Below are 22,361 nucleotides of genomic sequence, written 5' to 3' on the forward strand. Positions count from 1 at the left end.
TTGAAAGGCCTTTTATTTTTAGGTTAAGAGTAAGCCAATTTAGGAACATGATAGAGAGCAAGCCTTACACAGAGATCATATCTCCCCATGTCATGAATAGGTAATCATCAATACAGATATCAGCTTTAGTCTTATTGCTGCTTGTGAGAACAAACCCCCCAGTTGGATTTTACGAATGGACGTGGATCTCAGGGGCCTAGGACATGAATCTATTAGTGGCATCTGAAAAAGTTATTGGTGGCTGTCTGCCACACCCTGCCCAGAGATTTTCTTTTCTACTAACTATTCCTTTCCCCTTACTACTTCTGTTTCCTATTCTTGTCCCCCCTTTTAACCTTTTTAAGTTTCTATTGCTATATTACTGTAACTCAGGCATTTAATACATTTTTAAAAATATTAATGATTAGTAGTGTTGAAGTTACTGATAACCTTCAAGTATCTGTTCATTGCATTATAAACTGAGTGGCCAGATTATTATGACCACCCCATCAGTACTTCATTGACACTTCCAAAAATACTGAATATTAAAAACTTCCTAAGCATATATTCTCAAGGTTTTATTATTATTTGCATAACTAATTCACTTCATTGTACTGATGGGGTGGTCATAATAATCTGGCCACTCAGTGTATTTTAGCCACTGACCTAGGATGGGAGCCAGTCACTGGGAGAATATTTCAAGTTGGCAAGTTCAAACTTCAAAGAGAGAAGATGCCTCTCTACCTCATTGATACTGAGTACCCAGAATCACTGGTAACTAGGATCCTTGCTGACTCTTATTGACAGTCTAAACCAGTGATGGCTAACCTATGACATGCGTGTCAGAGGTGACACACGAACTCATTTTTTTGGTTGATTTTTCTTTGTTAAATGGCATTTAAATATATAACATAAATATCAAAAATATAAGTTTTTGTTTTACTATGGTTGCAAATATCAAAAAATTTCTATATGTGACACGGCACCAGAGTTAAGTTAGGGTTTTTCAAAATGCTGACACGCTGAGCTCAAAAGGTTCGCCATCACTGGCCTAAACCCTTACCAGCTATATGATCCCTCTGTCTGTTAATAAAAGTAAATCCATGGCGTTAGGATACAATTTGAAGAGCCCTTCTGGACTAAGTGCATGGTTGCACTGGGGTCTGTATCGCCTACATTGGGTAGTGAAGAAGTCCATGGGGGCTGAAGAGGGTGAGTCATGCCTAAGCCATTCCATGTCATCTGTTTCTATTTGAGGAGTACTCTCTGCTCAAAACCCTACTTTCCCAGAAGAGCACAATAGTTAAAAGGTTAATAGAATGCTTTTCACTACTTTCAGAACCTAGAAAAGCATGGTGAGGAAAACTTTTCTCCATCACCTCTGATGAGGGGAAGCCAGGCAGTGAATGCTGCATCAGTGCCAAAAAGCACAGGGACCAGGGCTGTGAGGAAGGGGGGATGCGGTGGGTGGGAAAGACAGGGCTTCAGAAACCTGCTTGAACCCTGAGAAGGTTTGGCATGATTAAGAGTTTATATGACTCCAAAACATGACGACTGGAAATGGATTGCACTTCACTCTGAACTCACCCTTTCCCACTTTGTGGAACAAATAGGAGAGGGCAGGAACCTGACCATCCCTGTTAGCTGATGTAGGAAGTACCATGGTTTAAACATTGCGTAAAGCCTGGACTCAGAAGACCACAGAGACATTGCATGACCTTAGCAGGTTGTTTCAAAGCTTGGGGGGTGGACAATATGGAAACACCAGACTGCCAGAAGGCCAAGCCTGAAATAGGGTGTCATGCTACACAATGTCTCCCAGGGACTCCTGAAGCATGGCAGGGCCTACAAGCACTTACCTAAAATAAACATCTCCTTTTGCAGAATTTTGTCCAAAGCTGGCTTCATCCAGAATTTATTTTTAATCCCGTGACAGTATTCTTCAGTATCTAAAAGTCACAGGGCAAATAATCAAGCTGAATAGTGTGTGTGTTGTGTGTGTGTACATTGGAGTTCTGGACATTTCTGCACTGATTTGGCACTCTACTTCCCTCTGCTGGATAAAAGTGGTACAGCATGGCCCTGGCTGGTGTGGCTCAGTTGGTTGGCCCTCATCTGGCCATCAGGGCTCATGACCAAAGAATTGCGGCTGGACCCCAGGTAGAGAGCATACAGGAGGTAGCCATTCAATGATTCTCTCTCATCATTGATGTTTCTATCCCTCTCTCATTCTCTCTTCCTCTCTCTGAAATAAATTTAAAAAATATTTAAGAAAAAAATATATAAACCGCTTTAAAAAAAAAGATGCAGCATGGTTTCTGAAAAACACACCCATTTACATACCTCTAAGTTTGAAAGGGTTGGGGGTCTGGCTAGTGTTTGGCTATGGAGACCTTGCAGGGGAGTGTTCCTGAATCAGAATGCACCCTACCTTTCATTTCCATCAATCTTCCGTCTCTGGAATCTCTTACCTAGAAAGAGTGCCCAGTAAACTACCTCGATCTTTGCAAAGTACGGATGCATAGTGATTGCCAAGTAGATTCGGGAGCAGATTTAGGACCCACAGGAAATCTTCACTTGACACAAAGTCACTCAATGTGGGTTTAGACTATTTTAGTCTTGCCATGGGCTCCTGTCAAGCGTTTGAAAACTTGTGTTTCTGCTGCTTTTTCCTCCCTGAAGTCAAATCCCATTCTGTGACTTTAGCTGATTCATTTGGAATTCCCTTCCCGCTGTAAAAAGCCTAACAAACGTTACCTGAATCAGCTGTGAGGGCTGAGCAGCAGAGGCAAGAATCCCGGTGGGCAGTTGCCGAGGTGAGGCCCAGGAGCACCTGCTTCAACAGGGCGGCGTCAGGTGGGAAGCACGTGTTTTTTTTTAACCACACTGAAATTGACCCTTCTGGTTTTTCTCTCTATATTTAACATCCTACCGCAGAAGTTCTACTGCATTCATGCATGTGATAAGCTACCCCTCAGCATGTCCTCCGTGTTTATGTTTGAGAACGCAAATCCCATTTCTCTCTTTAATGAAGTATAGGTGGGGAGGGAAGGGTGTCGGCCGATGCCGGTGATAGTCTGTGACATGCAGAGTGTTGAAGAAGAAGGAATGTGGAGGACAGCAGGGAATTCCCCACAAAAACACACGCAGACGCCTGGCAAAATAAAGCCTGTCTTAATCTGAGTGGAGAGAAATCCCTTCCAAGGGCAAAGAGCCCCCACGGTGGTGAGAGGCTTCTGGGAGCCCACAGAGAGGGTGGATGTGTTTGTATGGAACTCACAGTACCCTGCTTGGAACAAAGTGATATAAATAATGACAACAATTGCCAGTGCACTTACTGAACATAAGGTTTGTGTTGAGATATATATATATATCCTCCCACAGTAAAATTAGTCAGGTTCCAAGATAATTTGTTCTTGGTTGGAAAAGAAAAACAGAGTGGGATGTTTCACATGTTGCTATGGGTGTCTTTAAGACATCGTTTGCGCTTGGAATAGTGCTCAAGTTCACTTTAATGAGGAATAGGCTGTATTTAATAGGTGGAAGGACTCATTAGAGCAGTGGTTCCCAACCTTGGCTGCACATTAGAATCACCTGGGAATCTTTTTAAAATCCTGATTTCTGGGCCTCACCCTCCGGAAATTGTTTCTTTGTTACTAATGTTGTGGCCCCACCCCATAACAAAGAAACAGAATTTCCGGAGGATGAGGCCCAGAAATCAGGATTTTAAAAAGATTCCCAGGTGATTCTAATGTGCAGCCAAGGTTGAGAACCACTGCACTAGAGAAGTGTAGGGAAATAACTTGAGGACAGTCAGTGGTTCTTAAAACTGGTTTCGACTTCCTTGATGGTCTTTCAGATGGTTACAGGTGGCCTCTGAGACTAGCATTTGTAATGTGACTAGGTCCGCTCTGGATTCTAGCACAATACAGTTAAGAATCTCCCCATGGGCCGTGGCCGATGTGGTTCAGTTGGTTGGAGTATGGATCCCGTACAACAGAAAGTGGCAGGTTTGATCCTGGCCAGAGCACATACCCAGGTTTCAGATTCAATCCTAAGGACTTTTGCTTGGCCAAGATGTCTAAAAATAAAACAAGAACTGCATCTTTAGATTTATTTCATTTATCAGGGCAGAAAGAAAATGGTGTTCCATCTCCCTCTCATTTCTACACTCCTAATTCACACAATCAGCAATGGAGAAGCCAGACCCAGAGGCCTCTGCATTCACTTAACTTTGTTGCTTCAGAACATGGACTGTGGATCCAAAAGCCCGAGTTTCTGTGAGATTCCATCACGCACTAACCAGGTGGTCTTGGGCAAATTTATTTATTAGTTAATTTGGGGCAATAATAGTACCTGCCTGATAGGCTTGTATGAGGGTTAAATAAAAAGAATCTAAGAAAACAGCTCAGCTAAGGACTTTGGCAAAGAGTGAACACTAGATAATGTAAACTGTTATTGTTATTTTTATTTCTAGTTCACAGACTCTGTCCTGGATGTTTCATTGCATTTTTCCCAGAAGATTACCCAGACTACAAACCAGTGTCTGCAGAACAGGGAAACATTCACCGCCTGTCTGGGAGGTGGAGTCAGCTTCTGGGCACTTAAAACATACTGAGAAGAGTCTGGGAAGAGTGTGTCCACAGGGCCAGGCCCAGAGATAGCAAATACCTTGGTGATAAAGTTTTGTGTAGATTGCAGGGAGCAGAATTTGCTCTGTTTTCTAAAGGAACGGTTATATGCAGTTCATAATTAGTCCATATAGATAAACAACTACCCTGAATTTCCTTGGGCAGAGTTCTTGCCCAGCATACTTCATCCTGATGTGACAGTAAAAACTAAAGTCCTGAGGGGAGACCAAGATGGCGGCGTAGGTAAACACCGGAGACCGCTGCCGCAAACAACCATTTCAAAAATACAACTAAAAGACGGAACGGACATCACCCAGAACCACAGGAAGGCTGGCTGAAGAGAGACTCTACAACTAGAAGGAAAGAGAACAGCAAATCGAGGCTCAGAGGCGGCGCAGTGTGGAAAATACAAAGGTACCGAGGTGCGCGCGCAAAGCGGGCTGGTGGCTGAGGGCGCGGTTGTCGTTTTCTGTCGGGAGTGAGTCTCAGACTCTGGGCTCCGGATCCGGGCGAGTCTCTAGGGACCCAGACTCAAACGGGAGAAGCGGGATTATCCGGCATCAGTTGGAACCTGAGGGCAGCTTTCTCTCCGAAGTTTGCAGCGGCTCCCGGGGTTCTGTGAAGCAGAGCCTCTGGGAACGGGACTGAGCGTGGCCATAACTGCTCCCTCCACCCGCCCTGTTGATCCCGCCCCGCCCAAACCCTGCGCACAGCCATTTGCCGATCGCCTCAGGCAAAGGCTGGATTAGCGCCTCCCCAGAAGGCAGACGTTTTCCATACAGCTGATTCCTATAGCCAGTCGGCCTGGTGGTCAAACCCCTCTAGTGTTAACTACAACAATTAAGGCTTGGCTAGAACAAGACTGCGCACAGAGACCACAAGGGGGTGCACCAAGAAAGCATAAAAGATGTGGAGACAAAAAAACATGACAGAAATGGAGGATATGGAGCTAAGAATCGCAATTTTGAGGGCTTGCCATAAATTTGTGCAGAACCTCACGAAAACTAATGAGACCCTCGATGCTACGATAAAGAAATTAGAAAGTAAGCATACACGGACTGAAATAAAGAATATTATACCCAATAGCAGACCAGAGGAGCACAAGAATCAAACAAAAGATTCGACAAAAAACACCCAATTGGAAAAGCAAAATGAAAAAAGAATCCGAAAGTGTGAAGATAGTGTAAGGAGCCTCTGGGGCAGCTTTAAGCGGACTAATATCAGAGTCATTGGAGTGCCAGAAGATGAGAGACAGCAAGATATTGAAAACCTATTTCAAGAAATAATGGCAGAAAACTTCCCCCATCTGGAGAAAGAAATGGACTTACAGGTCCAAGAAGCGCAGAGAACCCCAAACAAAAGGAATCCAAAGAGGACCACACCAAGACACATCATCATTAAAATGCCAAGAGCAAAAGACAAAGAGAAAATCTTAAAAGCAGCAAGAGAAAGAGGCTCAATTACCTACAAGGGAATACCCATACGACTGTCAGCTGATTTCTCAACAGAAACTTTGCAGGCCAGAAGGGAATGGCAAGAAATATTCAAAGTGCTGAATACCAAGAACCTACAACCAAGATTACTTTATCCAGCAAAGCTATCATTCAGAATTGAAGGTCAGATAAAGAGCTTCACAGATAAGGAAAAGCTAAAGGAGTTCATCACCGCCAAACCAGTATTATATGAAATGCTGAAAGGTATCCTTTAAGAAGAGGAAGAAGAAGAAAAAGGTAAAGATACAAATTATGAACAACAAACATGCATCTATCAATAAATGAATCTAAGAATCAAGTGAATAAATAACCTGATGTACAAAATGAACTGGTGATTATAATAGAATCAGGGACATAGAAAGGGAATAGACTGACTATTCTTGGGGGGAAAAGGGGTGTGGGAGATGCGGGAAGTGACTGGACAAAAATCATGCACCTATGGATGAACACAGTGGGTGGGGAGTGAGGGTGGAGGGTGGGGTGGGAGCTGGAAGGAGGGGAGTTATGGGGGGAAAAAGAGGAACAAATGTAATAATCTGAACAATAAAGATTTAATTAAAAAAAAAAAAAAAAAAAAAAAAAAAAAAAAAAAAACTAAAGTCCTTACAAGGCTCTCACAATCTGCCCTCATCTCCTCTTCTGTTCCCCCTCTCTGTTCTGCTGGCCGCAGGGCCTTTGCACTTCTTCCCCTTGCCTGGGAGACTAAACTGAGCTGGCTCCCTCTGTAACCTTTGTCTGTAGTCTTCCCTGACTCTGTTTAAAACTGCATACTCACCCCACCCCTCTGGCCTATCCTTCTTCCTTGCTCTGAAGTTCTCCTTGGCACCATCCCCTTCTAACATCCTATACCAGTGGTTGGCAAACCGCGGCTTGCGAGCCACATGGGGCTCTTTGGTCCCTTGAGTGTGGCTCTTCCACAAAATACCATGTGCGGGCATGCACGTACAGTGCAATTGAAATTTTGTGGCCCATGCGCAGAAGTCGGTTTTCGGCCTGGGCGAGTCTATTTTGAAGAAGTGGCGTTAGAAGAAGTCGGACGAGGGGGGACGAGGTGCAGGCGGGCCTCGGGATACGCAGAGCGTGGGAGGCGTGCGATTCATGCACGAGTTGAGTGAGACTGGCTACAAGACGAGTGTGGATGGGAGAATTGGAAGAGGTCGACCTCAGCGAATGTACCTCAATCAGATTGAGGAGTTTTTAGCAAAGGCCAGCTTAGGAGTACCCTAATTAAGTTAATAACAATGTACCTACCTATATAGTTTAAGTTTAAAAGATTTGGCTCTCAAAAGAAATTTCAATCTTTGTACTGTTGATATTTGGCTCTGTTGACTAATGAGTTTGCCGACCACTGTCCTATACCATTTATTTGGTTCTTTCTTTGTCTCGCTCTCTCACAAACCTCCAATGTAAGATCGCCAAGGGCAGGGATTTGTGTGTTGTGTCTATTGTTGTATCCCTGGAGCCTCAAGCAGGTGCCTGTGATCAGGGTTGGTGGAGTGACTGTCAATAAATTCCTACACCTGTTCAACAGCTGGGCCTGGCCTCCAGCAGAGGTCTTTCTGTAGAGTACTCTCAGAGGGCTTTATTCAGGAGAGGCACTTCAAAGAATTCTTTCAACACGAGGTAACATTCTCAGCAGCTTTGTTTCATGGCCAGCGTCTGGACCACAGCATCATCAAATTGCCTACATCATGGGATGTCAGAAGGGAAGTGTACTCCAACCATCTCGGTATTCCTGTAAACTGAACCAAAGGCTGTTGATTTTGTACTTTATAGAATGAAAGTATGAGGTTGCTTAAAATTTCTAGTTCCCAATTTCTGGTTTTTCAGGAAGCTTTATGTGACTCTGCTAATTTACCTACCATTGACAATATTTTGATAAAACCTTATTTTTCTTCTGAAGGTACTTATTTTAGTGATGAGTTCATGGATTATCTTTTCCCATATTTTCCTGCATTTTCTTTAATAAGCATGTTACTTGAAAATGATAAATGACCAATGACTTTGGGGGGAGGGGCTTCCTACGAACCCCTTTATAAGGCGGAGAAACATTTTTTCAGATCCCATGTTCAAAGTCCCATCAGTTCTCAGAATCCCTGGAGAGCCACTTGCTTGAAGAACTGACAATCCCACTGAAAGATGAGAGGGAGGACTTGCATAATCTTGGCAAGATTATTAATACTAGATGAGCTTCTCATCCAAGGATTCAAAAGTATTTTCAAGAAGCCCTGACCAGAGGGTGAGATTTGACTTTATAATCCAGGCCAACAAGGGCCTGTGGCCAACAGAACTTTTGGGCTTCTGAGAAGACTGTGAGGGGCAAAGGATGCTTTGTTTGGCATCCAAGGGGATGGTGTGCAGTCACTTTCATTCGAAAAAAAATAATGCAACCCCGGCTATTCATAAGGTATTTAGGATCACACACAAGTTAAAATGAGGTTAGGTTAGAGTATACACAATACATAAAGGTGCTTTACACACTGTAAAGGACTCTGTGAATATTTGGTGTTGATGTTTCTCATAAGCTAGGTCCTGAATTTATCTATAGGAAACATGAGTTTGAATAGTACAATGAGTCATGTGCCTTTGAACTAGTCATTCCATTTTTTTAGTGTTTCCTAATTTAATGGTCTTACCTCACGTGATTATTTAAAAGCTCAAACGGATGTGGACATGTTGGGAATCATGTAGGATCAGAGGTGTTATATTCTGTAGGCTTTGAGTTGGTCAAAGCCTCCTGGAATCTAAAATGCAGTGTGTACCTCTTATGAGAATTGTGTTAGGTAAAAAAAAAAAAAAAGCCTATATTTGAGATAAATATGCCCCCACAGTTAATATTTAAATGAATTCATTTCTGCAATGGTTTCCCTTTCATATTATTTCCAAACAATATTCCTTAAGGGAGGTGTTTTGTTTTTTTAATTCCCTTGACCAGAATCGAACCTGGGACTGTTCAGTCCGCAGGCCGACGCTTTATCCACTGAGCCAAACCGGTCAGGGCAAAGGGAGGTGTTTTTGTTTGTTTTCTTCTTCTTTTTTAAAGCAGGCAGCCAGAGGGCAGCTGTTTCCAGTTTACCAAATCAGGAACCTCTACACAGGCTGGAACCCTACATAGCCTTCCCTGAAGATGTACCTGGGAAGTCTATACTGTCTACGGAAATACAGGGCTGCTCTGTGTATGGAGTATCGAGGATATCCAAGACTGAGTTAAAACACTAGAGGACGGTAAGAAGGGCTGAAGAGGCAGGAGGATTAACAAGGTGGCCATAGTGATGGGTTTGCTGGTGGGAAGATGTTTCTAGCCTCTGGGAGAGGGGAAGGTTCTGGCCCAAAGCAGATCCAGCCTCCTGTGGGTTTGGCAGGCCACCTGGCCCCCAGTCTGTGATTGGGGCCAAGGCCTGGAGAGGGGAACCCTGTTATGACCCAAGGTGGGAAGACGCTGATCCTCATTCAACAGACTGCAAACTCTCTGTGGGCAGCATGCCTGAGCCAACATGACACCTATAGGTGCTCATAAATGATGAATCAATAACCGGAGTGGTTGAACTATTAAGTGGCAACAAGAGCATTTGCAAGCTGCCCAGCACCCTTGCTGGTGATAAAAATAGGTTTGTGTAAACAAGAGGGACATCCATAATTCTACCAGAGGAGGCTCAATCCAGAGAAACACCATTTTCTTACTGTTATTGGGATAGCACCGTCCCCGAAGCTACCGTAGGCTAGAGCAGTGGTCGGCAAACTTCGGCTCGCGAGCCACATGCGGCTCTTTGACCCCTTGAATGTGGCTCTTCCTAAGCCTTAGGAGTACCCTAATTAAGTTAATAACAATGTACCTACCTATATAGTTTAAGTTTAAAAATTTGGCTCTCAAAAGAAATTTCAATCGTTGTACTGTTGATATTTGGCTCTGTTGACTAATGAGTTTCCTGACCACTGGGCTAGATAATCACTTGTTTTTTTCTACAGCTATTTAAATCTAATAGGCTATAAAATCCTTTGGTTGATAGGTGCCACATTTCACAACACATACACTATAGTACCTGTGATAGTATAATTACAAATTGTAGTTTTTAAATCTAAAAAATGTAGTCCATCAATTCAAATTTTTGAAATATTTAACACTGTTATTCATGAAACTAGGAATATTTATTCAATTAGATTGAAATCCTCAGAGAAATCCACTCCATAGCTTTTGGGGGTGAGGGGGACTATTTGATCTGCTTACAAGTGAGGATTTGGGATATAGCAGTATGTGTGGTTTGGGGGGGAGGGGGTTGGAGATTTTTAAATTTTTTTATACTTTCCTACTTCTAGGGGCATCTCAAGTATCGTGACCTTCTCCTGGCAATGACTGTCTAGATAAAAACCTTTCTTTAAGATGGGCCTTGTCAAAGTAGCCCTGGTCAAGGGCTGTGGCAAAGAGATGTTGACAGTACAACAATTCATATACAAAATCAGTTTAATGGTCATTTCTGTAAGTAGATTTAAATAAGCAGAAAATAATTCGAATGTTTCCTTGCCAAGCAATCAAGCAAAACACTGGGTCCAACACTATCTGCAGGCTGAGACCTTGAGGGCAATGGCTGGGCCCTCTCTGAGTAAGACGTGAGTGCCATCTGGAGGATCTACTTGAAACTACAGCGCAGCAATCGTGAAACCTTACGGTACAATTTGTGAAAAGGTGGGCAACATAAGCAGGAATGTCGGACCTTCAACCGCGTGGCGTGAGCTCCTGCTGTTTTTCAAGCTTCCAGTAGAGGATTGAGAATGTTCCGGAATGAGGTACTTTCAGCCAAGGTGCGAAATGAAAGCCTACCACCGGAAGAGTATCAACATCAGCTTGTTAATTAAATATATAGGCCAGGAAGTACTAAGCAGCAGAGAAATGGGCAAATGTATCCCCAGTCTAGTACGTCCTACCATCCCCTCATCCTACTCTGGCTAGGGTCCGATATAAATCCATCAGAATTTTTATTCATAGTATGTAAATGGACTGATAGTTTAGTTTTTTTCAGAGGCATTTACATTTTAATAGGTTGAAAGTACTTGCTTAAAAAATGAGAGATAATGAGCAGAATTTCCAGTAGATGCCAATTATTTGAGGGGGTCTGGTGGAGAAAGACAATCATCTCCTTTATCAAATAATTATTCCTTTTAAACCAGTGATTCCCAAAGTGGACGCTACCGCCCCCCCCCCCCACCCCCCCCCCGTGGGCGCTGCAGCGATCCAGGGGGGCGGTGATGGCCACAGGTGCATTTGGGGGTGATGAGTAACTGCTATTAAAATTTTAAAAAAATTAATTTCCAGGGGCTGAGTAATATTTTTTCTGGAAAGGGGGCGGTAGGCCAAATAAGTTTGGGAACCACTGTTTTAAACAAACTAGGCCTGTTCCTTACCATACACTCATTTTAATGAAGATGTTTCAATAGAGTATTTAATCCTTTAAAAGTCTGAGTATTAATGAACAAACATCTGCATTTCCTGTGTTTACATGTTACTACCCCCTACTCAAGGCTTCTCAAATATCTGTGGTGAAAACGTAAAAAAAAAATTTCAATCACTTGAGGGACCAACACTTGTGTAAATTAAACTAAGAATTTGATGGCAAGATCTACAAGTTTGGTCTATCTTGTACTTATCTTGGGCCTCAAGATCTCAGCCACCATGACCACCAGTTACGTTCAAGAGCTTGACTTACATCTTCCTTCCAACTTTTAAAAGAGCATGGTCTTTGAATCCATACTAACGAACATTTCAAGCACTTTCTATTCCCCATTTTAAACTGACCCTCTACTTGTAATGTGTTTGCACAACTCCCCCATGCCCTTGCTTAGTCCAACCCGATTCCGTTTGCTAACTTTATTTGTGGTGGATTTGGCCTAGACACCAGAAGCTTGTGTAAGACACTTGGGTAGCACAGAAGTTCACGTACTTGGGGATTAATAGAGGCACCCATCTAGGAAAACTGCAAAGCTGACAAAACATACATTTTCTTGATATAAAGATTATAGGAAAGCTTCGGTTGAATATTTTTCTTTCTCGTCCTCCCCTTCTTCTTTTTTGCAAAAAATAAGCAGGTTGAAAGAGTCTTTTGATTGATAAACAATCCTTCATCCACTGGTTGAAAAGCAACAGATTCTTTCTTTCTAATCCCAGTAACCCCAAACCGCAAATTTCACATGGCCATATATTAAGGAGTGTTCATACATTTCCATTTATAAGGCACAAACCCACACATCTCTCAGGGAAAGAAAGAAAACAAAGATTTGAAGACAACAAGATAATCTAGTAATAGAAGATGTTTGTCGAAGTGGAGTGAAAACAAACCACTTCCCTTTTCGGTAAATGGGAACCTTATACTGATAGGAAATGCAGCCTCCCGCGGCTCCTCTGTCAACGCAGCCTCTTTCACTGGACCAGAGCGAGGTGGGTCCTCTGGAGGCTGCATGGCCAGAACACATCGATGGCAAGTACCACTTACCCCGTAGAAGCTGCTGGGCAGTGACGTCCGAAATGGGACATTCTAGCTACAGGGTGCCCCACTCACCATTCATACTCCAAGGAGCCTCCGGGGACCAACCAGAGAGCGCACACACACTTCCTGTCCTGGGGCTTGACTGTTTTAAGGGTTCAGCTCTCAGTGGAGGTTAAGTGCCTGTCTGAGGACCCTGAACTGGGCTAGTTATGTGGGTCCCTTGTGGTGTGGCATGTACTTAAAAGGCTGGACCCTGGGTTCCTCTTGAAATAATTAGATCCCTAGAGGGATCCTTAGAACCAATTCATTCTACCAGGGGCTTTTTGAACACACTGGCCAAAATCTGGAGAAGACTCCCTGGAGCAAGCCCCAAATCTTCTGGCCCGTCAGGCAGCTGTAACAGACCTCAAGTAATCCTCCAGTCCACGGGTATACAACAGTGGGCCCTAGGATACCAAACAGTATCCAAGCTTATTGCCTGGGCCTCCTGGTGGCTCTTGGCACTGTACTTTCTAGTACCGTCTGCATTAGCATTATATGAGAATAAGCTTCCTGGATAGCCACATGGATCCACGCAACTACTTCCCAGTCCTGTGTGTTACCAAGGTCTGAAGGGAGTGAACACCACTTTAGAGGAAATAGCCAGAGAGATGTCATCCTGAGAAAAGGGTCAGAGTTAGAGTGGGTGAGAGAGGAGAGATCAGAAATCAGATGAACTGGATAATTCATTGTCTGAAGGTTTCACTGAATCTTGAAGAGTCTGAATTCTCCACCTTGGACAATCTGAAACCCAAAGGAAATGGGTCCTTGGGTCAATTTATTCAATTACCAAAGACCAGCAACAGTAGGATGGCTGGTCCAATATGGTGTGGACCAGCCACCTCCTTGTTTTCCAGTCCAAGTTTATCACCCCTCCAGCTCCGGGACTTGCCCCTGAAGGCCTTAGTCAGAATTTTACTGAATTTTCAGGCATGAATATGGTCCTTAATTCAGTGCCCCATGATCTTAGCCAAGGTCCCTTCCTTTCCTGTGTCTTGAAAGGCTATGACCCAGATGGAAAAGAAACACTCCTTTTATTAACAACATAACTCTTGAATCCTTTGGCTTCCCAAAGCCATGGCCATAGCATATCCTTGGATATATATGTATTAATGTAAAGGCCATTAATACACATTAAAACTCTTAGAAACAAAAAGTCAGCTCCTGTGTTTGTATCACGTTTCCCCCAAATCGCAGTGGGGTGCCTCCACAGCTTGCCCACCCTGCCAGCCTCAGGACTCTTTCTTCATCAGTCTGGCCTTGACTTTGCGCCTCAGGAGGGCTGCAGTGGTGGTGCTGCAGGCGGTCAACAAGAAGAAGGACAGACAGGCCACGTAGACAGACAGGGGACTGTGGCGCTGCAGGAAGATCTCCTGCCGCCCCTGGTAGTCCAGGAGGATGGCCTCCAGCTGGGAAAGCGTGCAAATGGACAGAAATACGTGGAAGAGCTGATGCCCGTGGCCCACAATGTCACAGGAACCGGGGAAGTACTTCTCAGGAACCGGGCAAGAGAAGAAGTAGGCGCTGACCAGGAAGAAGAGGATCTGGAGGGTGTGGTACCAGGCGGCCTGCTCCTGGCAGCCAGCCAGGTGGCATAGGGCTACTCGGTGGGCCACGGGGCTAATGTCCAGAATGAAGGCCAGCCCTGAGGGCACCACCTGACATATCTTCTTCATGATTGGGTAAGGCTTCTGATAACGATACTTGGCGTAACAACAGCCAGCACAAGACAACCAGCCACAGAAGGCAGCTGCTGGAAGGAAGAAGAGCCAGAAGTGCTCATACCAGCCCTGGTCAGAGGTGTAGAAGAAGTGGACCAAGGCGCTGCCGTACTGGTAGATGCTCACCCCCACGTAGTCCACGAAGTAGAACGTGTAGTGGGAGAGCTCCGACTGGGACTGCAGCAGGTGGGCCAGCACGCTGAACAGGAGGTAAGTGATGGAGGACAGGACGTAGATGAGTAGGGGCAGGGTGCTGGCAGAGGCCCAGGGCAAGGCCTCGGCCTCGGCAAAGGCCCAGAACCGCAAGAGGACGGCCAGGGCCGCCAACAAGTGGGTCCAGACGTTGACCACCTCGTTGTGTTTCTGGAAGAGGCTGAGGAAGTAGTAGCGCCACCTGTGGCCCGTGGGGCGGTAGCCGGTGTGGATGTAAGGCTCCCGGAACAGCTGGGGCACATCTGTCTCGGGGACGGTGCAAGGCATCTTGGGAAGCCCATTCTCTAGGATCTTGGGCAGGCGGCGCAGCTGCTGCCCGCTGACCGACAGGGTGCTCAGGTGCTCCAGGATGGCCGTCGTCATGGCTGCCTGGCACGGCAGGGCGGGGGTTGCAGCCTAAAGACAAGAAAGGAACATCAGCAAAAATGCAGCGAGAGAGGGACTGAGCTAAGGGAGCAAAGCAACTATGGGTGTTCTTAATGAAACGCAGCTTTCTCGTGCAATACGGAGGCAGAAAGCTGCAGGCAGCTCTGTGAGCCTTTCTTCTTCTTTTTTAAAAGTTATTTATTTATTTATTTTTAAATCCTCACCCGAGGATATTTTTTCATTGATTTTTAGAGAGAGTGGAAGAGAGAGAGAAATACCAATGTGAGAGAAACACATCGATTGGTTGCCTCCTGCACGGCCTGGGCCTGGGAGGAGCCTGCAACCGGAGGTACATGCCCTTGACCAGATTCCAACCCGAGAATAGGCTCTATCCACTGTTAGGAAACGCAGGCTCTATTCACTGTTAGGTTGGTAAAAACCCATGTATATTCTGGGAAATATTTGACCAGTTAAACAAATTTAACATAAACTCTAATTGCAAAGATTGTTTTTTGTTTGTTTAAGTTATACTCTGGAAAGGAGGTAGTTTGGGGCTTGTCTCTCCTGGATGCTTACATCTCTGCTCAATGAATTTTAGGTCCCCCAAATGCTGAATTTACATTTGAAATTTCTGTTGACAGATGAGCCAGCTAAGCACAGCAATTATTTCATAAAATAGTTCGTAAAATAGCTGCAAAGTTTCAAGTGAAGTTACTGAGTCAAGAAATGGATTTTTAGCATGTCTACAGTTACCCTCTGTAATTCATATTTCCCAAACCCTTTTCCTCAGAAAAGTGCAAAACCTTCCTTCAAGAACCCTTCGCTGGGAGAGATACAGCAAGTGCTTCTCAGGGCACTACTAATTGTAGTGAAGAAATGTCATCTTCCTACTCACACACCTTAACATTGAAAAAAGAAAAAAAATATCTAAATGGTCTAAAATGTAGGACATGGAGATGAATAAAATGTGAAAGAAGTTCAGGGAGACCTGGGGTCAAGCCCTGGCTTTTGGCCACTTACCAAAAGTAAGTTCAGGGTAACCTGGGGCAAGTTACAGTGCTCACTAAGCTTCAGTTCCCTCATCTGCAACGTGGGAGCAGTAATTTTACGTATCATATGGATCGTTGGGGGTGGCTAAATGAGAGAATTTAACACATAAAGTGCGTAGCACCCTGCCTGGCCCAAGACGAGTGCTCAGTAAATGCTAAGTACTGCTGTTATCTGTGTTACTATGAGCTGGCCTTTGTGCTAGGGATACAAAGACTAAAAAGATATGCTGCCTGCTTTTCAAGGTCAGAGTCTACTGAGGCAGACGAGTAGGGACGTTATGACCAAAACATGGATGCGTGCTCCACGGAGGCGAGCGCTGGTTCACGGTGTCTCTGCAAACATAAGCAAAATAGACAGAAGGCCAGGGAGGGGTGTGCAAGCTTCTACAAGTGATCCCTGAACTGGGTGTTGAAGGAAAATCAGAATTCCCAAGAGAACATGAGGGGGAAAGAGAGCTGTAGGCAGAGAGCAAGGTCAAAGCACTTATGCCAAAATAAGGACCTGTGCAGCCTGGAGCGCCTGAGGAGGTGGCAGGTGGCGTGTGTGTGGTCTGAAGGAGGACATCGGCACCAGAGACCTGAGCCCTGCCCTCCACAAGGACAAGCCATGAGCTCCAGCCTGGGCTCTGTCATCTGAGAAGTTGAGCAATTGATAAAGAGAAGCTGATGTAAGGACTATTATGACATCATGCCCTTAAAGTGTTTAACAGAGCGCTTGGTTCCAAGTCCACAAAACATCTGCCATGATTACGACCATCTCCAGTGGGAGAAGTGGGGGCGGTTCACGAGTAGACGACCTAATGCCCCCTCCGTGCCTTGTATCTACTTGTACGGTGGCCCTGAAACCTGGGACTGAGTCATTTCTTTAGCTAGTACAGGCCAGTGATTTCCTACCAGGACCAAGCCATCAACTAGTGCTCAATATAAAAATTAGAGAACCTTATTAAGAATCAGAGTGTCAGCCAGAAAGACAGGTAAGGGTGGGAGAGAGAGAGAGAGAAAGTTGTCATCAGAATACCTTAATTCATTCAAAACGAGCAAAACAAGAAAAAGCTAAGCAGTGCTTTTGCCGCCAGCGAGCAGAGGGATTGAGAACCTGAGGGTTAATAGATGGAGATTCCAACTGACCTGGGTGGCAGTTGGTGACAGAGCACAGCAGGGGTAAGGGAGGGGGACACCAGCAGGTGGAAACAGGTGGGGTACACAGGTCCCAGATCAGGTGGATGCACTGTAGGGCTGGGCCTGGGACATGGGACGACATTTCAAACTGTGCTGATGCTGGTGACCGAGAAGCATGCAATCTAGGGGCACTGGGCTTGTTGGAGCTCTGGGGAATTAGAGGGCTCTATTCTTTACATACAAACATAGAGGGAAATCAGATGAAAATGTTGGTTTGATTTTGTGTCTGGGATATGAGCTGTAGGACTCGCTGAAGATGTGGCCCGGCACGCCCACCTGCATTGATCAAGCGAGTTTCCATCACCTCTGGGCACCCCAAGCAATCGCAGGCCATTCTGCATCCAGAGTTGAATAACACATGACTGCACAGTTTCTGCTCATCTTTGCATCCTCGAAAATAGGATGCCTGACACAATAGCAGGTTTTTATAAGCTGATGACACAACTGAATTTCTAACGATTAAAACCGTGGGTCTGGGTTGTCTATTGGTTGGAACTAAGTCCAGTTCAGACCTGGGAGCCAACTGGCACCTGTTTGTTCTGAGGAAGAAAAGACAGATTATGATGCTGCTTTATTGGCAATTTTCAGAAAACCCCGTCTGACCCTGAGTTTCTCCAGCCCTCATCTCACCAACGTAACCTCCTGGCTTTATGTTGACAAGTCCTGATCATGAAATCATTGCCACTTCTCTTTCACTTACCGAAACTGAACTAGGAAGAGGTTTATAGAAATAAGAAACAGAGAAGTATAAGACCAAAAGGATATTCACTTTAACTTCAAAGGAAAGGGTGCACAGGAAAAAAAATAAAAATAAATAAAAATAAAAAGGCAGAATCTTCATTTCCCTTGAAAATGAGGTCTCCTTTCTCAAGGATCCTTAGAATGCAGCCACATCAGTCTCAGGGGCTCCTTAACTCCACCCTCTGGAGTGTGTAACCCAACATTCATCGAAAGTTCCAGGGACCTGACCTCCATGGCCTCCAACTCAGGACACCATCTCTTATCTCCCTCAGCAATGAGGTGATAAAAAGATCCAGGTCCTCTATCTGTGGGTGACAAGGACCTCAATCTCCCTTTGGAAGTCCAAGGTCATAAAAAATTCTAAAGTAATGATTGGGAAGAGTGGGGATTAATTTTTAATCCTTTGCTTAGCAACTACCTCTTCCACGGCCATAACATTCTCCCTTTGTGTGAGAGCAGCCACCACTGCCACAGCGATGGTAATAAGTTATAATTCTTTATCGTCATGAACTTCAGAAACCGCTGTCCAGTGGGGTCCGACCACCTACCTAGACAGGCCTTACCTGCAGTTAGGCTTCAAAGGGCCAGCTGTAAAGCCTGGGAGCCCGTTTTGGAGGAAGCACATATTGGCATCATGATGTTGTTGCAGAACACACTTCTCAGCCTTCCCATTGCCGGCCCTGAGCAAGGGCCCCTCCCTCATTCCTGGCCTCTGTCCCCATGCACCCTCCCCAAACTCATGTGGTCATGAGTCAACTAAGATGCTCCCTTAGAATGGTCTCCCTTGCACGGGGTGCATACCAACTCCTCTGCTGAGGCAGCTGGGATATAGATCTTCCTGAAGAGGCCCCAGCATACTTCTCTCCTGGGTTCCCGATCACGGGTTCACTCTGCTCGATTCCCAAGCTCCTTCAGGGGCAGGGACTGCGTGGTGCACAACTTCCTCTGTCTAAAATAATCACACGCCTTGCCCAGCCAGCGTGGCTCAGCGGCTGAGCGTCGACCCATGCACCAAGAGGTTGCTGGTTCAATTCCAGGTCAGGGTACGTGCCCGGGTTGCGGACTCAATCACTGGTGGGGGGCATGCAGGAGGCAGCCAATTGATGTTTCTCTCCCATCAATGTTTCAATCTCTCTCTTCCTCTTCCTTCCTCTCTTTCTAAAATCAATTAAAAAAATAAAATAATCATACACCCGACAATCATTTACAGAATGGATAAATTCTTTAGGCCCAGACATATGGCACCAATTTCCTTCTTTCAGGCAAGACTGAGGAATAAAAGAAATAATAGCTTGGACGTTGGGAGGTCGGGCTGTTCCTGGCCAACTCCTATTTATCCTTCACGACCCAGCTCAGGTTCCCCTGTGAAGCCTTCCCCTCAGGTACTACGATCTTGCCCACTGCACTTGTAGTCCTCCATTACAGCAATTTGCAACCTTTTCATCTCATGGCACACAAACTTATTATTAAAGTTCTGCAGCACACCAAAACAATGTATTTTTTGCCGATCTGACAAAAAGTAGGTGTAACTTTGATTTATACACACTAGATGGCTAGTGTTGTGTTGGTTGTCATTTTTTAAAATTTGACAATCTAGGGAAAAGAGGTCAGTGCCCCTGACTAAATAGTTAGGTATTGCATGTTTTAAAAATTCTTGCAGCACACCAGTGTGTTTCGGCACATGGGTTGAAAAATCGCTGCTCCCTTACAGCACTCTCCCTACCGTACAGCGCCAATGCCCACTTTATATTGCCTGTCTCTCCACCCACTATACTGTAAAGATCCTTTGAGGGCTGAGAATCTTTTATCACCTATCACTGTGTCTCCCACATGGGGGATGTTCCAATAAATTGTTGTTGAATAAATGAATGAATGGAGTGAAAATGTCAGGATAATGATAATGACAAACACTTATATGGTGTTTATCATTTACCCTGCAGTATTCTAGGCTCTTCACAAATACTAGAGGCCCAGTGCACAAAATTTGTGCTCTGAGGCGGGGCAGGGGGGTGTCCCTCAGCTCGGCCTGCGCCCTCTCGCAGTTCGGGATCCCTTGGGGGATGTCCGCCTACAGGGGATCAGGCCTAAGCTGGCAGTCAAACGTCCCTCTCACAGTCCAGAACCCCTCACTCCTTACCGCCCACCTGCTCGCTGCTCCTTATCGCTCGGCTCACTGTTTCTAAGTGCTGCTGTGGAGGCAGGAGAGGCTCCCGCCACCACCGATGTGCTCACCAGCCGTGAGCCCAGCTTCTGGCTGAGCAGCATCCCTCTGTGGTAGTGCACTGACCATCAGGGGGCAGCTCCTGCATTGAGCGTCTGCCCCCTGGTGGTCAGTGCGTATCATAGTGACTGGTCATTCTGGTCATTCTGCTGTAACGGTCACTTAGGCTTTTATTATATGGACTAGAGGCCCAATGCACGAAAATTCGTGCAAGAGTAGGCCTTCCTTCCCCCGGGGTGCTGGCACCGGCTTTTCTCTGGCACCCGGGACCCAGGCTTCCTTCCCTCTGGCCAGGCGCAGGCACCCAGGACCCCAGCTTTGTCAGGAAGGACATCTGGAATGACATCTGGAAGATGTTCAGTCTAATTAGCATATTGCCATTTTATTATTATAGATTAACTCATTAAACTTCCCAACAACTATCTGGCATTGGTACTATTTCTTTTTCTTTTTTAAAATTCTCACCTGAGGATATGTTTTTATTGATTTTTAAGAGAAAGGATGGGGGCGGGGGGCAGGGAGAGAGATGAGAGAGAAACATTGATAGGTTGCCTCCTGTATGTGCTCCAATTGGGGATCAAACCCACAACCTACATATGTGCCCTGACTGGTAATCGAACTTGCAACCTTTTGGTGTATGGGAGGACAATCCAACCAAGTGAGCCACCTGACCATAGTGGTACTATATCATCATTCTCATTTTACAGATGAGGAAACAGAAGCACAGAGAGATTCATTAACTTGCCCAAGGCTACACAGTAAATTGTGTGCCCAAGGCTACACAGTAAATTGCAGAGCCAGGAAGTAACCTGAAGCAGTCAGCCCTAGTGACTGAGCTATTAACCACTGTGTCCTCAAAAAATGCACTCTACGACTAAACCCAAACATTTTTCAGTGATATGCAACTCCAGATATGCTACTGTAACACTGCTTTGCTCCATCCACAAAGATAATTTGCAGTTGGCCCTACAAAAGCAATCACTATTGCAAAGCTTCTCAGTTCTTTGCCACTGAGTTTATTTGTAAATCAGAGTCCAGTACTCTCCAAGAGAAGGAAATGGGACTGCCATATACTCTATCAGGCATCTATCAGACAATTCAGTGGGTGTGCAACCCAGATAAAAAGTGATCACAAACCCCGCAGGCCTCTTTCATCTTAAAGAGACATGCGTCCTTGCGGCTGGCTTGCAGACTGGTGCAGTGAGAGATTCCAGTGATAAACCTAAAGATAAGGTTGCTGATCAGCCTGCTGGAGGAAAGCAGGCAGCCCTGAGAACAGTCACTGATTCCGCTCCGCTGCACCCACAGCATGCTCTCTAAAACCTTTCCCCGGGTAAAGTAGAGAATGAAATAAAAAGCTCCATGTTTGGGAAATGCACATAGTTTGGTACCATCTGGTAACATTTTATCTGAAGGCCAAAGATAAATGCTCCAAAACACTGGTGTTCTTTGGTCTATTACAAGGACCTTACTGGAACGGATCGCAGGTTTGGTTTAGCAGATTCCCTGGAAAAGCACTGGACGAGGAAGAAAAAGTTCCCACTTCTAGGTCTAGCTCTACCACTAATGATGGGACTGTAGACAGATCACTCAACCTCTCCCTGCCTCAGTCCTCTAGTCTATAAAATAGGAGTCAGTCTCTACAGACTCTAATACTGTAAAATTCCATAATTCATCTGGGCTGTGTTTTGCTTTGTATGGAGGATCAAGCAGTGTGCTAAAACCACCAACAAAGAGCTCCTGTGTCATCACCTCACGTCGCTGTGTGGGGGCTCGCACAGATGGCAGGGAGGTGGCCTGCTGCGTATTGGACAGAGGACAAAAGAGCAGCCATTTCCATCAAAGAAGGCAGAAGAAACGCTTCCAGAATCCATAGAAACCCAGCTCACACATCACTGCAGAACTATAAATGGCCGAGAAGGAACAGCAGCCAAAGTGCCGACATGGTGTGCGATTGCTAAGAACTGGAGCCATGCTTGGAGCAGCCTCTGGTCCAACCAGAGACAGAGATGGCATTGCCAATAGCCTCAGACGCCGCCAGGATCTCCACAGTCGTCCATCAAGTGAGAGGCGGCTGGGCCCACACCAACCTTTGCAGCCACATCTGCCAAATATATCACTGTTTACAAAGTCACATTTTAAAGAACGACACCACTGGCAGAATCCTATTATTAGCAGAGATAATTTTTTTTTAATATATATTTTATTGATTTTTTACAGAGAGGAAGGGAGAAGGATGGAGAGTTAGAAACA

The 22,361-nt window shown here is 45.2% G+C and overlaps 1 protein-coding gene across 2 annotated transcripts in view; it reads right to left on the reverse strand.

Moving 5' to 3' along the window:
- Nucleotides 1–10,544: 10,544 nt before the first annotated feature.
- PAQR8 (progestin and adipoQ receptor family member 8) overlaps nt 10,545–22,361 on the reverse strand; it is a 112,102-nt gene continuing 100,285 nt past the window's right edge. For both annotated transcript variants that reach the window (XM_070418431.1, XM_070418432.1), the window contains one exon: nt 10,545–14,948. In XM_070418431.1, the coding sequence (XP_070274532.1) occupies nt 13,851–14,915 (1,065 nt within the window). In that variant the 5' untranslated portion in view covers nt 14,916–14,948 and the 3' untranslated portion in view covers nt 10,545–13,850. The remainder of the gene's footprint in view (nt 14,949–22,361) is intronic.

Source organism: Myotis yumanensis, unplaced genomic scaffold (assembly GCF_028538775.1).
Source record: "Myotis yumanensis isolate MYYU_CA2020_CCGP unplaced genomic scaffold, mMyoYum1.0.hap1 SCAF_6, whole genome shotgun sequence".
Lineage (NCBI taxonomy): Eukaryota > Metazoa > Chordata > Mammalia > Chiroptera > Vespertilionidae > Myotis > Myotis yumanensis.